A 12,780-nucleotide genomic window follows, 5' to 3' on the forward strand; every position below is an offset into this window, starting at 1 on the left:
TCCGTTCAAAATGCAGTCACAATGGCAATGAACAACATTCTCGAAGAAGTCCAGGCGCTGAAAGTGGAGAATCAACGGCTGAATGAGAAAACTCGGGAGCTCGAGGTGAATTAATTGTCACCTTAAAGTCGACGATCTGGAGCAATATGGTCGCCGACACTCCATTCGTATTTTGGCATCCCGGAGAGCGATAAAGGAGACACAGACCCTATGGCGCTTGATGTCTTCAACAAGAAGCTGAACATGCCTATGACTCTGGCGGATGTCAACCGCTCGCATCGAGTTGGAAGGCGTCAACCACCTCAACAAGGGCAAGCGAAGTCGAAGGATCGCCCCATCATCGTTCGTCTGTGCAGCTACCGGACCAGGAAGATGATATTCGACGCGAAGAGGAAGCTGAAGGTTTCCGGCGTCACGATTCGCGAGGATCTGACTACTGAGCGTCTCAAGATCCTCAATGCTGCGGCCGACCGTCATGGGCATAGGAATGTCTGGTCATCTGACGGGACGATCAAGATATCTATCGGCGAGGGAGGATCCAAGAGGATCCACACTGTCGAGAAGATGACCGACCTCCTAAAATTAGAGGTAAACTGAATCATTTCAGCATTCGATGACTAAGGTGCCCTTCACTACAATCATGGGAAAATCGTATTTATAAATTCCACAGTAGATGTACCTTGACATTATTTATGAGCAGACTTTCTGTTCTATAATAAATCTTTCCACTGCTATATAATGTGAATATTTCATTAAGGAAATCCACATTTGATAATACCCATTAATAATTTTTCTCTATACTAAATTCTCAAATCTACATTCTATGGTTCAACTGCTATACTCCAGAGGGTACTAGAAAAATTGCTTACTAATTACATCACTCGCCAAAATCAGTTCCATTTTAATTCATAATTTAAAAATGCTGAATCTCAAATGAATTGGATGATTAACATACGTTATGGGTATAGATGTAATCTCTTCCATATTAGGTGAACATAAAGGATAACATCTTCTATTGTCACAGCTTGAACAATAAAAGCCAATGTGTGAAGAATTATTAATAGAACAGAAAGATAGGTAGTATGTTCATATGTTTATATAGGGGCAGTGTTTCATTTAACGTCATCTCAGACGCTAGTGATTCATCACTAAAATATTACAGTACTCAATTTGCTGCTTTAATCGTTATCGCAACTCCCAATAATTATTTATCCTTGTTCTCATACTTCACCATTAAATCCTATTTAAAACTCATCTGAGATAATCTCTAGAACATTCTCAATCGTCTCATCTACTTCTTATTTTTCTTTCTCATCTCTCATCTTCCTCATTCCTATAGTTATTATGATAACTGGAATAGTGTTGTTATTTTTATATTTATATCCTTCTTCTTCTTCTCTTCTTCTTCTTCTTCTTCATCATCTTCTTCATCTTCTTCTTCTTCTTCTTTTCTTCATCTTCTTCTTCTTCTTCTTCTTCTTCTTCTTCTTCTTCTTCTTCTTCTTTATTTATTTATTCATTTACAACAATATGGGAGCATACGGGAAAACCCAAAAATTGCTCCCCAATCAAAAAAATTACAATAAGCACTTTACAAAAAAAACTTAAAAATCGAGAGAAAGACATAAGGAGAAAACTATTTCATATTTGTGAAGAGAAAAAAATGTGATGAGAATCTAAATATACTGAAAACTTAATATACTAAATGCTAGATACTATACTATTATTATAGTGTACTAGAAACCATTTACAATATGAGAAAATAATGAGAGGGGAATCAAGAAAATACAAATAACATTCCAATAATGAGATAAATGATAACAGAGCTAAGAATGAAAGGAAGTCATCTACTAAATATGGTACTCTATGTAAGTTGATGAGGTCTAGCGTGGGAAAAATAGGTGTCACATTGGGTGGAGCTGCTTACATGCCTTCTTGAACTGACTGGGATTCATATGAAAAAGGTCTAGGTGAAAACTATGGTAATTATAAAGATTCATCATGCGGTTGATTGAAGAATTGAAGTGACTATTGGAGTTGCATTGGGGAGGAAGAAATCTGAAGCCAGAACGCCATGAAACTGAAGACACATATATTCAGCAATGAAAGGAGGTAGATTGATTGGACACGGTTGTTCAATATATTATATAGGAACAAAAGCAATTTACAGCTCCTAGATGCTTCCAGGGATTGAATATCAAATATGGCTCTTAGGTTAGCTGTGGGAAAATTGAAAGGACAGAACATTTTAAACGCTTGAAATATACAAACCTTAGAAATTTACTTTAAATTCTCTCCAATTCCAGCTCATGAGAGGCGAGATATGGATGCCATACTTCAGAGCAGTAGTTTAATAAACTTCTGATAAGTGTCTTATATAATAGAATAAGAATATTGTGATTATCAAATTGAGAGCAGGTTCTCCGAATGAATCCAATCTGTTGACATGCTCTGGAACATAAACTTCTCACATGATGATTGAAATTGAGCTCAGGATCAAAAATTACACCAAGGTCTTTAAAATGGTCCACTCTCTTAATTATTTGGTTATTGATTCTATAGATGGAAATTTGTGGATCTCTTTGTCTCGTGAAAGACAGCGTAGCACATTTACCAATATTAACTCTGAGCTGATTTCTCAAGCACCAATAAAAAAACTATCTACATCACTTTGAAGCAGCTGACAATCAGTTTCAGACCTAATCACCCTGAAGATCTTCACATCATCTGCATACAGCAGACAAGACTAATGCTTTATGACAGCTGGCAAATCGTTTATGAATATTATGAAGAGCAAAGGCCCCAAATTTGAACCCTGTGGAACGCCTGATGGGCTACTGAAAGATCTGGAATGAAGACCACCAACAGAAACAAATTGATTCCGATCAGACAGATAGGAAAGAATAAATCTAGCACTTGATAGTGAAAACCCAAAGGATGACAATTTCCGGAACAAAATTGTATGGTTTAAAGTATCAAAAGCTTTTGATAAATCTATATACACAGTGTCAACACGAGTACCTGCATCAAGACAAGCTGATACCTCACTCCGGAAATGCAATAAATTGGTCACTGTAAACCTGCCTGGCAAAAATCCATGCTGGCAATCAGCAATCCACGGTTCTATATGATTGAATATTTTTTTATAAATACATTTTTCGAAAATCTTTGCAAAACAATCAATAATGGATATTGGACGGTAGTTTTCAACAGATTGTCTGCTCCCAGCTTTAAAAATGGGAATTACTTTGGCTTGCTTCCACATATCAGGAAACGTGGATGTTTTCAGTGCTAGATTGAAAATGAACTCAAGCGGTTCAATAAACAAATCGGAGCAGCCCCTGATGACATACGGTGGAACCAGGTCTGGACCAACAGATCCATTACCTTTCAAGCTCCATATAGAATTAACTATATCAGCCCTTGAGATAGAATTCAAGTGGAAAGGGGAGTGACCAATTGTGTCATCAAAAACTCCAGCATGATTGTCGCTTCTGTTGAAAACAGATGAGAAATAATCTGCAAACGCCTCTGGAATCTCAGTACCTGCGACAAAAGTATTATTCCATCTCATAAAATTCTCTGACCGCTTACCCTTTCGATTATTATTTATATATGACCAGAAGTTCCTCATGTCACCACCAATACTTGTCTGAACTGAATTCATATAAGCCTGATGAGCTTGAGAAATTTTAAGTTTCAAAGCAGATCTCAATCTTCTAAATTCCTTGTCGTGATAAGCAGAGACTCTCCTCTTTTGGGCACATTTCTTCTTCCGTTTAATGTCTTGAATTATATCCCCAGTATACCACCGAGGGTACCTGCCAATCCGATCACCAGCGGCTCTTCTAGGAACACACAGGTCAAAACATGAGTAAACTATGTTATAGAAAACTTCAGTTGCCTCATTGACTTTTGAACATGAATAGACAGCGGTCCAATCAGCGTCTCTCAGAGATTCATACAAGCGAAGAAAATCAGCTCTCTTGAAAACATATTGAAATTTGTCATTTGATTCATCTCCGTGATCTGCCCTCATGTGAAGCAATGGAAAGCGTAGGATGATGGCTATCCTCGGGAACCAAACAGTCATCGCATCTTGAAACATTCACATGGAACGAGCTAAGAACCAAATCCAAAGTCCGATTATTACAATTGACAATTCCATTATAAGACTCTAAGCCCATCACCCCCATGAAAAGTCCCAATGCAGCTGCCAGACGAGACCCTCTACTGAAGTCAAAGTTAGAGCCACCTATTTCGGGAATATTCCAATCACCAATGACTATTACATTGCTATTTGAAATTCCATTGAATGATTCGATCAATTCAAAATATCTAAGATAAGTCTCATAGGAAGTCGATGGTTCAAAATAAACAGCGTTGATGTAGTACGGATCTTTATTATTTAATAAAATCTTAATCCAGATAGATTCAAAAACCGGTGATGAAAATTCTGATAATAATACGGCCTTAAGAGAACTGCGAACAGCAACAAGTATTCCACCACCCCTCAACTCCTGATCACCAGACCTATCCCTGCGGAAGACAGTGTACCACTCATCGAACAATTCCTCATTATGAATTCCATCGTACAACAATGTTTCAGTGAGGACAATTGCATCAGCATCACACTCTAAAACCTTCCGGAAAAAGCTTGGAACTTTGGAACGCAGACCTCTAACGTTTTGGTATAAGATATTGAAATCCAGTATTATGAGCAAAAAAAAAAAAAAAAAAAACTGAACAAAATGAAATAAAATAAAAAGAAATATATATATGGGAGAAGAATGAAATATGATAGGTGATTACAGTGAAATTTTAAACTGAGGATGATAAAAATTATGTGATGAAGTATTGAGTATTATCTTATTAGTATTTGTTTTAAAGTATAACACTAGCCTGTCCATGGACTTTATAATAACATTAGATGAGATTTACCTAACCAACTCCTGATTCAAAGAAGAAGAAAAAAAAACAATAATAGTAACTCCAACTATACATGCGATTTGAAACCATGTAAGAATAAAAATTGTGAAAACAGCAGCAATCGATTTAATTTAGAATGGAAAGTTGTAATTGTGAAAGTACGGAAGCTTAGATTGTTTATCATTTAATGCCCTATATATATTGCTATTAAACTGCCATTATATTGAACTTTATTATGAGCCTAACTGTATTGCTAACGAAAAGTAAAAGTGACCTATCTTATCTGAATAGGACCGATAAAATGAAATCGAATTCATCAATAAGTGAAAATCAACTCAATAGCAGGAGCATTGATTATAGTATGATTCAGAACGAAAATTATTATCAGAGAACAATCATGAATAAAATTAAATACTTTGCACCTTGTATCTTCATACATTGCATCAGCCAGAAAAAGAATAAACAATCACTACATTAAGAATAACAGCGAATACTGTGATAAGATACGAAGGATGAAAACCGAATAAAAAGTTTGTATATTCACAAGTAACAAACTGGCCGTTTACCTGAGACTGTAAAATAATAATATATCCGTGACTCCAATACAAATGGATTGAAAATTAAAGCTTATTTGAGGAGAGATAATTTAAAGCTTGGGGATGTTTAAATTAGTCCAGTTAAATTAAACCAGTTCTAGTCGAGACGCCGATGAGTGAACATCGTTATCGGTTCGCTCTAGCCTAGGTCTCCAGCCTGGCGTGCCGGTCGTTGTAATACGTTATCATGTACTCATATAACGAGTGTTTATACTAAAAGTTGAATCGTGATCTACTTTTTATTACTATTAAGCGTGTATAGTGTGGTCAGTGTTTATACTAAAAGTTGAATCGTGATCTACTTTTTATTACTATAAGCGTGTATAGTGTGGTCAGTGACTATCAGAATATACAAACAACTTCTACGATGGGGTCTTGTTCCAAGTGTGCAAACAAAATCAAACATCAAAAAGATAGGCTTACGTGCTCAACCTGTAAATCAACTTTCCATATAAAATGTGTTAAAGTTGACTTCACGAAACTCGATAAGGATACGTGGAAATGCAACTCTTGTTTGGGTGAAGACTCGTCTGATTCCAGCCACAGTGATTCGCCGTTATCACAATCTAAAGACGCAATCCTTGCGTCCATAGCCAGTATGCGGACAAACATGGAAAAGCAGATAGGTGGAGTGGCCACTAATGTAACTGACATTAAGAATGAACTAGTAGGTGTCAATAGCGCTATCAACAAAATGCAGGACACTCTCGCACTGCTTGCATCTGATAATGAATCACATAAGTCGGAGTTTTTGAAAATTAGGGAAGAAAATGACAAGCTGAAAAAGACTGTTCATCTTCTTGATGACAAAATCAAAGATATGGAACAGTTTAGCAGAAAAGACAACATAGAAATTACAGGTGTTCCGTACAACCGAGATGAAGATTTATATGGTTTGTTGGACAGAATCGCTGCCGTTATTGATGTCAACTACAACATAAACTTTATTTCAACCGTGCACCGCTTAGGCGTGACTAACGAACGTCCCAATCCACCTATAATTGTCAAGTTCATATCTAGAGACTACAAGTCTTCGTGGATAGGAGCTGCACGGGCCAATCGCAAGAAACTGACAGCTGCTTCGCTATCCATCAACTGGCCCCCAACCTCTGTGTACGTCAACGAGCATCTTTCCCCAACCAACAAATTCATCCTGGGAAACGCGAAACGTCTCGTCCGCGAGAAAAAACTTGCAGCTGCATGGACAAGGGATTGCAGAATATACGTCAAGAAGTCTGCAGAGTCCGGAGCACCAATCACGCTGATCAAAACTATTCAGCAGATGGAGAACTTCACGACAGATGCGTCGGTCAACGTCAGCGTCGACGCCTCGGGCTGAGGATGAGTACAACAATTATAATTTCTATACAATTAAACTGTGACTGGACTTTGGATTATGTTAAACTCTCACCTAGGATAAGAACTCTATATGTTTTTTTTTTCATCCTTCAAGTTATGAACTCAAATATCTAGGTTTTATTCTGATAGTCTAATTATTATATATGTGTATGTGTATGTATGTATGTATATATATATATATATATATATATATCTATATATATATATATAGATATATATATTCTAATATCTATAATCATCTTAATATCTTCAACTCTATGACATTTTTTATAACAAAATAGAAGTGAATCACTCAGTTATTAGGCTACACTATAAGTACATTAATATAGAAAAGCTACTTTTGAATGAAGAGAGTTGTTTCTACTTAGTTGTTGCGACTACTAAATAGCGGCAATCTGAGAATCGTAGATTGGAGAAGATACGGAACCAGACGTGGTTTGTTTTTCCGAACTTGAATTTACTAAAATATACGATATTATGATCTTATAAGGGACCTTCAATTTTCCAATGTTCGCAATATCCACACAATTCTAGGTCATAGTAATTGCATTATTGTCGATATTCCTCTTTATACTATCATCAAGAAGTGTAGCGCCAACTATCTATGGCAGACAGATACAATATTTATATCAATCTCTCATGAATAGTTTCCCACGTTCCTACAGTAGAATTACTCAAAGTAATTCTGAGCCCAGTAGGCAATTTAGCTTCAATAATACAAATACAGCATATGCAGCATATGCAGCTTATGCAGGTATGTATGTGTATATGTATATGTATTCGTATGTGGCCTGCAGTTGAACGCTCTCACACTGCTGTTATATAGTTGGTGACTTGATTATAAATCGCTTAGTTAGGATGTAAATATCATATCATTGTGTGAATGAATGAATAGCAATGTAAGCACTTACTGGTGCTACCCAGAGAGTAGCTCTCTCTTTCTATCCTCACTGGTGCTACCACAGCTCAATTAAGATTACTAAGCTTACTGTGTTTCACCAATATTGTAGGTTCAAATTCCACAAATGGATGAATTAATAACCATGAATAATATCGTAATGCCATTAGTTTCTGATAGGCTATACATTTTTTTTTCTATGCCACACATATATAATACCAAACTTGTCTTAAACTTATGCATCGTAAATTTGTTTATCTTAACATAGGTCATAGCTGAAATAATGATTGTTTACGTTGTTATGAATAGGTAAACATTTTATTTTAATTATTCTATTCACAATCACAATCATAATTAAAATATGATTGGGAAAATACAACAGGCATAGCCCAAAACTGTCTTCTCCCAAATTTTTTTTACAAATAAAAGTCTCCAAAAAGGAGGTTAGATTCCACTTTTCACTTCAAAAAGTCCAATGTACACTTCAAAACTAATGCCTAAACTAAAAATTTTAAATTTTGATATTTTAAAACTAATTAACATAGTCGAACTTAGTCTCTGTTGTGCAATGCAAGATGCATTGAAATTGCTTCAGAGTCAAGTTTGCAATCTGTGCTTGGGCTTTATTTTATCAGACCGCTGACCTATTCAAGCCTTCACTCTTTTTTGTTCAACATAATTTTCTTTTCATCTATGGGTTATTGTCATCTAAAAGAAAAACATAAAAATAGTAGTAACGCTTTTCTTCCTCTCCTGCTTTACATGTTGAATTAGTGAAACGAAATAGTTACATTTCTACTATAATAATTACTATAAATAACGGCTGTCACGTTGGGATGCCGATCATAAGGCACTAGAAGGTGGATGATAAGAGAATCGTTTGATGAACTTGATGTATCTCTAATAAGATGCACAGAGTGTGCTGATATATTTGACTTTCATGGTAAATTTAGTAATAGAGATTCTATGGGAAACGGCAGTGGCATGGGCTTCTCGGTCATTCATCAGAACATACGTAGTTATAGACGTAACTTTGACGAATTTTCAACAGTATTACAGGGATTAGGGCATAAGTTTAACTGCATAATATTAACTGAGGCATGGCTTAACGACGACAGCCATCCAATTAACATTTCAGGTTACCATTCTTTTAGATCATTCAATAATCTGAAGAGCGATGGGTTGGTGGTCTACATCGATGAAGGACTTCCAGTCACTTGCAATGAACTGGTACTGGGCGGTCTGGCCACCTGTCTCTCTCTCACCTTTACCTGGGCGGGGGCGGCATGCGAAATTCTAGCTGTCTACCGCAGCCCCAGCACTAATCTAACTACATTCATAAACGCGTTAAACGTATATTGCAATGAACAATCGCCAGGTGTCGTCCGAATTCTGGCAGGTGATTTCAATTGCGATACGTTGAATGTTGCCCCTGGCTCTGTTGAGGAGCATTATATCGATATTTTGAGTGACGCAGGATTTGTGCCCTGTATTGACAAGGTTACACGGCCGGCCAGCGGAACCTGTATTGACCACTTTTTTGTCAAGCTTCCGCGTTTCTTCAATGCATCTTCTGTTATTCTGCAGTCCTCGGTTACCGATCACTATGCTATTTGCTTGAATATATTATCGACAAAAACTCATAAGCCGCCTAATACAGATAGAGTCATTATTAAAACAGACTGGAAAAAGGTGAGGAACACACTTTCTAGTCACAATTGGAATAGAGTCATTGAACAAAACAACGTTGACAATGCAACAGATATTTTCATTGAATCGGTACAAAACATAATTGCCGAAAAATCACATGAAGTAAAAGTTTCATCTAGAAATACTCAACTCAAACCATGGATAACTGCTGGACTAGTAAATTCTATTCGACATCGTGATAAACTCAGAAAAAAACTCAATAGACAACCATTTAACTATCTCCTTAGAAATGAGTTTACTCAATATAGAAATATGCTACATTCAGCAATCAAGCGAGCCAAGTATAACTATTACAAAAACAAAGTTGAAGAAGCGACTGGTAACCCTAGAAAATTTTGGTCGGTTATAAACGAAATCTCAGGTCGTATAGATAATAGTAAATCATTCCCCGTTAGTGCATTCTCCCGCCCTGGTGAAGTCATCGACTCTCAAAAAACTAAAGAAATTGCCAACCAATTTAATCAATATTTTGCCAAAGTTGGGACAAACCTAGCAAATTCTATAATAACCCAGGATGCACCAGTAGTGAGAGATGATGAACATGCTGCGGACTCTGAATTTCAACTGCAACCGGTCTCAAGGCAGGAATTGGAGGAGGTAGTGAAGAGTTTGAAAGGGCGATCAGCTCCAGGTTGTGATGGAATCCCTACTAGAGTGATTAAAAACAATATTGACATATTAATACATCCTATCCTACATATAGTCAATTTAAGCATTCTGGTTGGACACTTTCCTTGCGCTCTCAAAACAGCCAGAGTAATACCTATTTATAAATCAGGCCCCAAATGCATATTCTCCAATTACAGACCTATTTCTTTGTTGGCAACATTATCTAAAATAATCGAAAAGTGTATAAAAATACAACTGACTAAGTATTTAAACGAGTACAATCTCATTTCCAACTCACAGTATGGTTTTCAAAAGTCCAAAAATACATCTGATATTCTTTTCAATATGTCTAGGGCTATCTCAAGTAGTATTAAATCAAGAAGAAAAGTACTGATAACCTTTTTGGACTTGGCAAAAGCCTTTGATACAGTTGACAGGAGAATTTTAATAAAAAAACTTGAATCATTGGGGATAAAAAATATCTCTCTCCGATGGTTTAAGAGTTACTTTCACAATCGACAGCAATCAGTTTGCATAAATGGTGAAAATAGTGATAAAGAGAATGTTGAGTATGGGGTAGTCCAGGGAAGCACCCTTGGGCCACTGCTATTCCTAATCTATATCAACAATCTGTCAAAATTAGTAGTTGAAGGTGAGTTGTATCTGTTTGCTGATGACACAGCACTAGTGTCTACTGGGAGCACTTGGGAGGAGGCCTACATGAGTGCTTCAATTAATTTGTCAAAAATAAAGAACTGGTTTGATCACAATAGCCTTACAGTAAATGTGGAAAAAACGAAGTTTATGCCAATAGTTACAAGAAATCAAGCTGATCCAGGCTCTCTAATACTAATGATGCATTCTTGTAATAATCCCAGGTCTGCTGGATGTAATATGTAGTATGATTGAGCGCGTTGATCATTACAAATACCTGGGCGTTGTCTTGGATTCCAAGATGAGTTGGGTACAACATGTCCAGTGTGCTAAGAATAGGCTCAGAAAGCTGCTTCACGCATTTTCAGAGCTTAGTAATGTTCTGAGTGTGGATCAGTGCAAAGTAGTTTACTTTGCCTATGTCCAATCTATAATACTATATGGAATTCTAGCTTGGGGAGGGGCTTCCTCCTCAGTCATTGAGCCTCTCGCAGTCACCCAAAGATCAATTATAAAAACATTTTAAAGAGAGACTTTAGATACCCAACAAGACAATTGTTTATCGAATTTCCCGTACTGAATGTTAGACAACTTTTTATTAAATCCTTGTTGATCCACATAAAAAATACAAAACTGAACTTCTGGGAGAAACAGTTAACCATAGCTACTCAACTCGCCACAGATCCAATTACAGCTTTGAGATACCTCAGCTGACTCACGGCTCTGAATTGACAAATCCTTCATACCTGGCCCATGTCTTGTACAGAAATGTGCCAGGGGTGATTAGGGAAGCAGAGGCATTTAGTTTGGTAGTGTTTAGGAAGAGGGTGGACAGGTGGCTGTACCAGATTGGTTGGGAAGCTTCAGAAGAACTACTCCAATCTCGTTATGCTTGGTGACCAACACGACTTCAAGGTTTCCAGACAATTGATTGGTATTTATTTTATCATTGATATAACCGATTTGACTGTTTTGCCTTTCTGGTTTATGCTTTTTTTTCATTCTCTCTTCTGAGAATTTCTGGAATCCCTGCCACTGCGGTCTTCAAAAAATATTGTTATTTCTTCTTTATTTATTCTTTTATCAATCAAGGTATTAAGTATACTTATTCCTACATACATATTCCTACATACTCATTCTTAAATATACATCAGCACATATATTATCTATTTTATAATCAGAATATTAATAATACATCCATAATATAAGTGTATTCTCTATTATTTACTTCTATGAGCAGATTAAGCTTATTATGTATAAAGTGGAACTCCCCCCCTACACACAGATGGATAGTCTAGTAGGGGGATTCCAAAATATGTTGTATATTGTATTTCTTATTCGTGTAATATGTTTTTGGAAATAAACTGAATTGAATTGAATTGAATTGAATTGAAATCATTGTCATTTCTTATCACTGTCGGTGACCTATCATTTTCACTTTTACGGATACGAACACATCCAGTCCGATCACCCATGCATCTTTGATTACTCCTTTCTTCTTAAGATCACGAGCCATCCCTAGAAGTTTTCTTCTCTTAGCAGTGAGACTGCGATTGATGTAGATTGGACCTTGACCTTCAAGACCGTGGACCTGTTGCCTTCTGAGGACGCCTATCTTTCTTCTCAGCTCCATGAACTGATCAGCATCGAAACGTCTCACAAATCTGACGACGATGGCCGCAGGGGGGCCCGGCCGCATACCGCCGCCAGCTGCATCCGCCGCGTGACGTCCTCCCGTACGAATCGGCAATCGATGGCAGGCGTCCACCATACTCGGCGTCACGTTCAAGCCCACCGCTCATCCCACCTCAGCAATCGTCTCCATCACATCTTCGTCCGCCTTCCCGGGAACACCGTGGATCTCAAGCATATTACTTCTGGTATACTGCTCTTGGTCATCGAGACGATCCTCAGTAGACTGCAGTCGCTCACGAACTTCTTTGATTTCAATCCGGAGTGAATCTATGAGCTGCTGCTGCCGATCAATTATCTCGCTCTGCTTACTAATCACACTACTAAGTTCAC

At 37.2% G+C, this 12,780-nt stretch overlaps 2 protein-coding genes across 2 annotated transcripts in view; one reads left to right on the forward strand and one right to left on the reverse strand.

Moving 5' to 3' along the window:
* The window catches only part of LOC120354596, a 110,936-nt gene that overhangs the window by 2,651 nt on the left and 95,505 nt on the right, over positions 1-12,780 (reverse strand). The gene's annotated exons all lie outside the window — the stretch shown is intronic.
* On the forward strand, positions 5,615-6,970 carry LOC111055476. The gene is made up of 2 exons (XM_022342694.2): positions 5,615-5,791; positions 5,857-6,970. The coding sequence occupies exon 2, from the start codon at positions 5,893-5,895 to the stop codon at positions 6,862-6,864; it is 972 nt and encodes a 323-aa protein (XP_022198386.2). The 5' UTR covers positions 5,615-5,791; positions 5,857-5,892; the 3' UTR covers positions 6,865-6,970.

The sequence above is a fragment of the Nilaparvata lugens genome, chromosome X (genome assembly GCF_014356525.2).
Source record: "Nilaparvata lugens isolate BPH chromosome X, ASM1435652v1, whole genome shotgun sequence".
In the NCBI taxonomy this organism is placed as follows: Eukaryota; Metazoa; Arthropoda; class Insecta; order Hemiptera; family Delphacidae; genus Nilaparvata; species Nilaparvata lugens.

Excerpts from the sequence above, each read along its gene's own strand:
- LOC111055476 (XM_022342694.2), top strand. The coding sequence starts at position 5,893 with ATGGGGTCTTGTTCCAAGTGTGCAAACAAAATCAAACATCAAAAAGAT.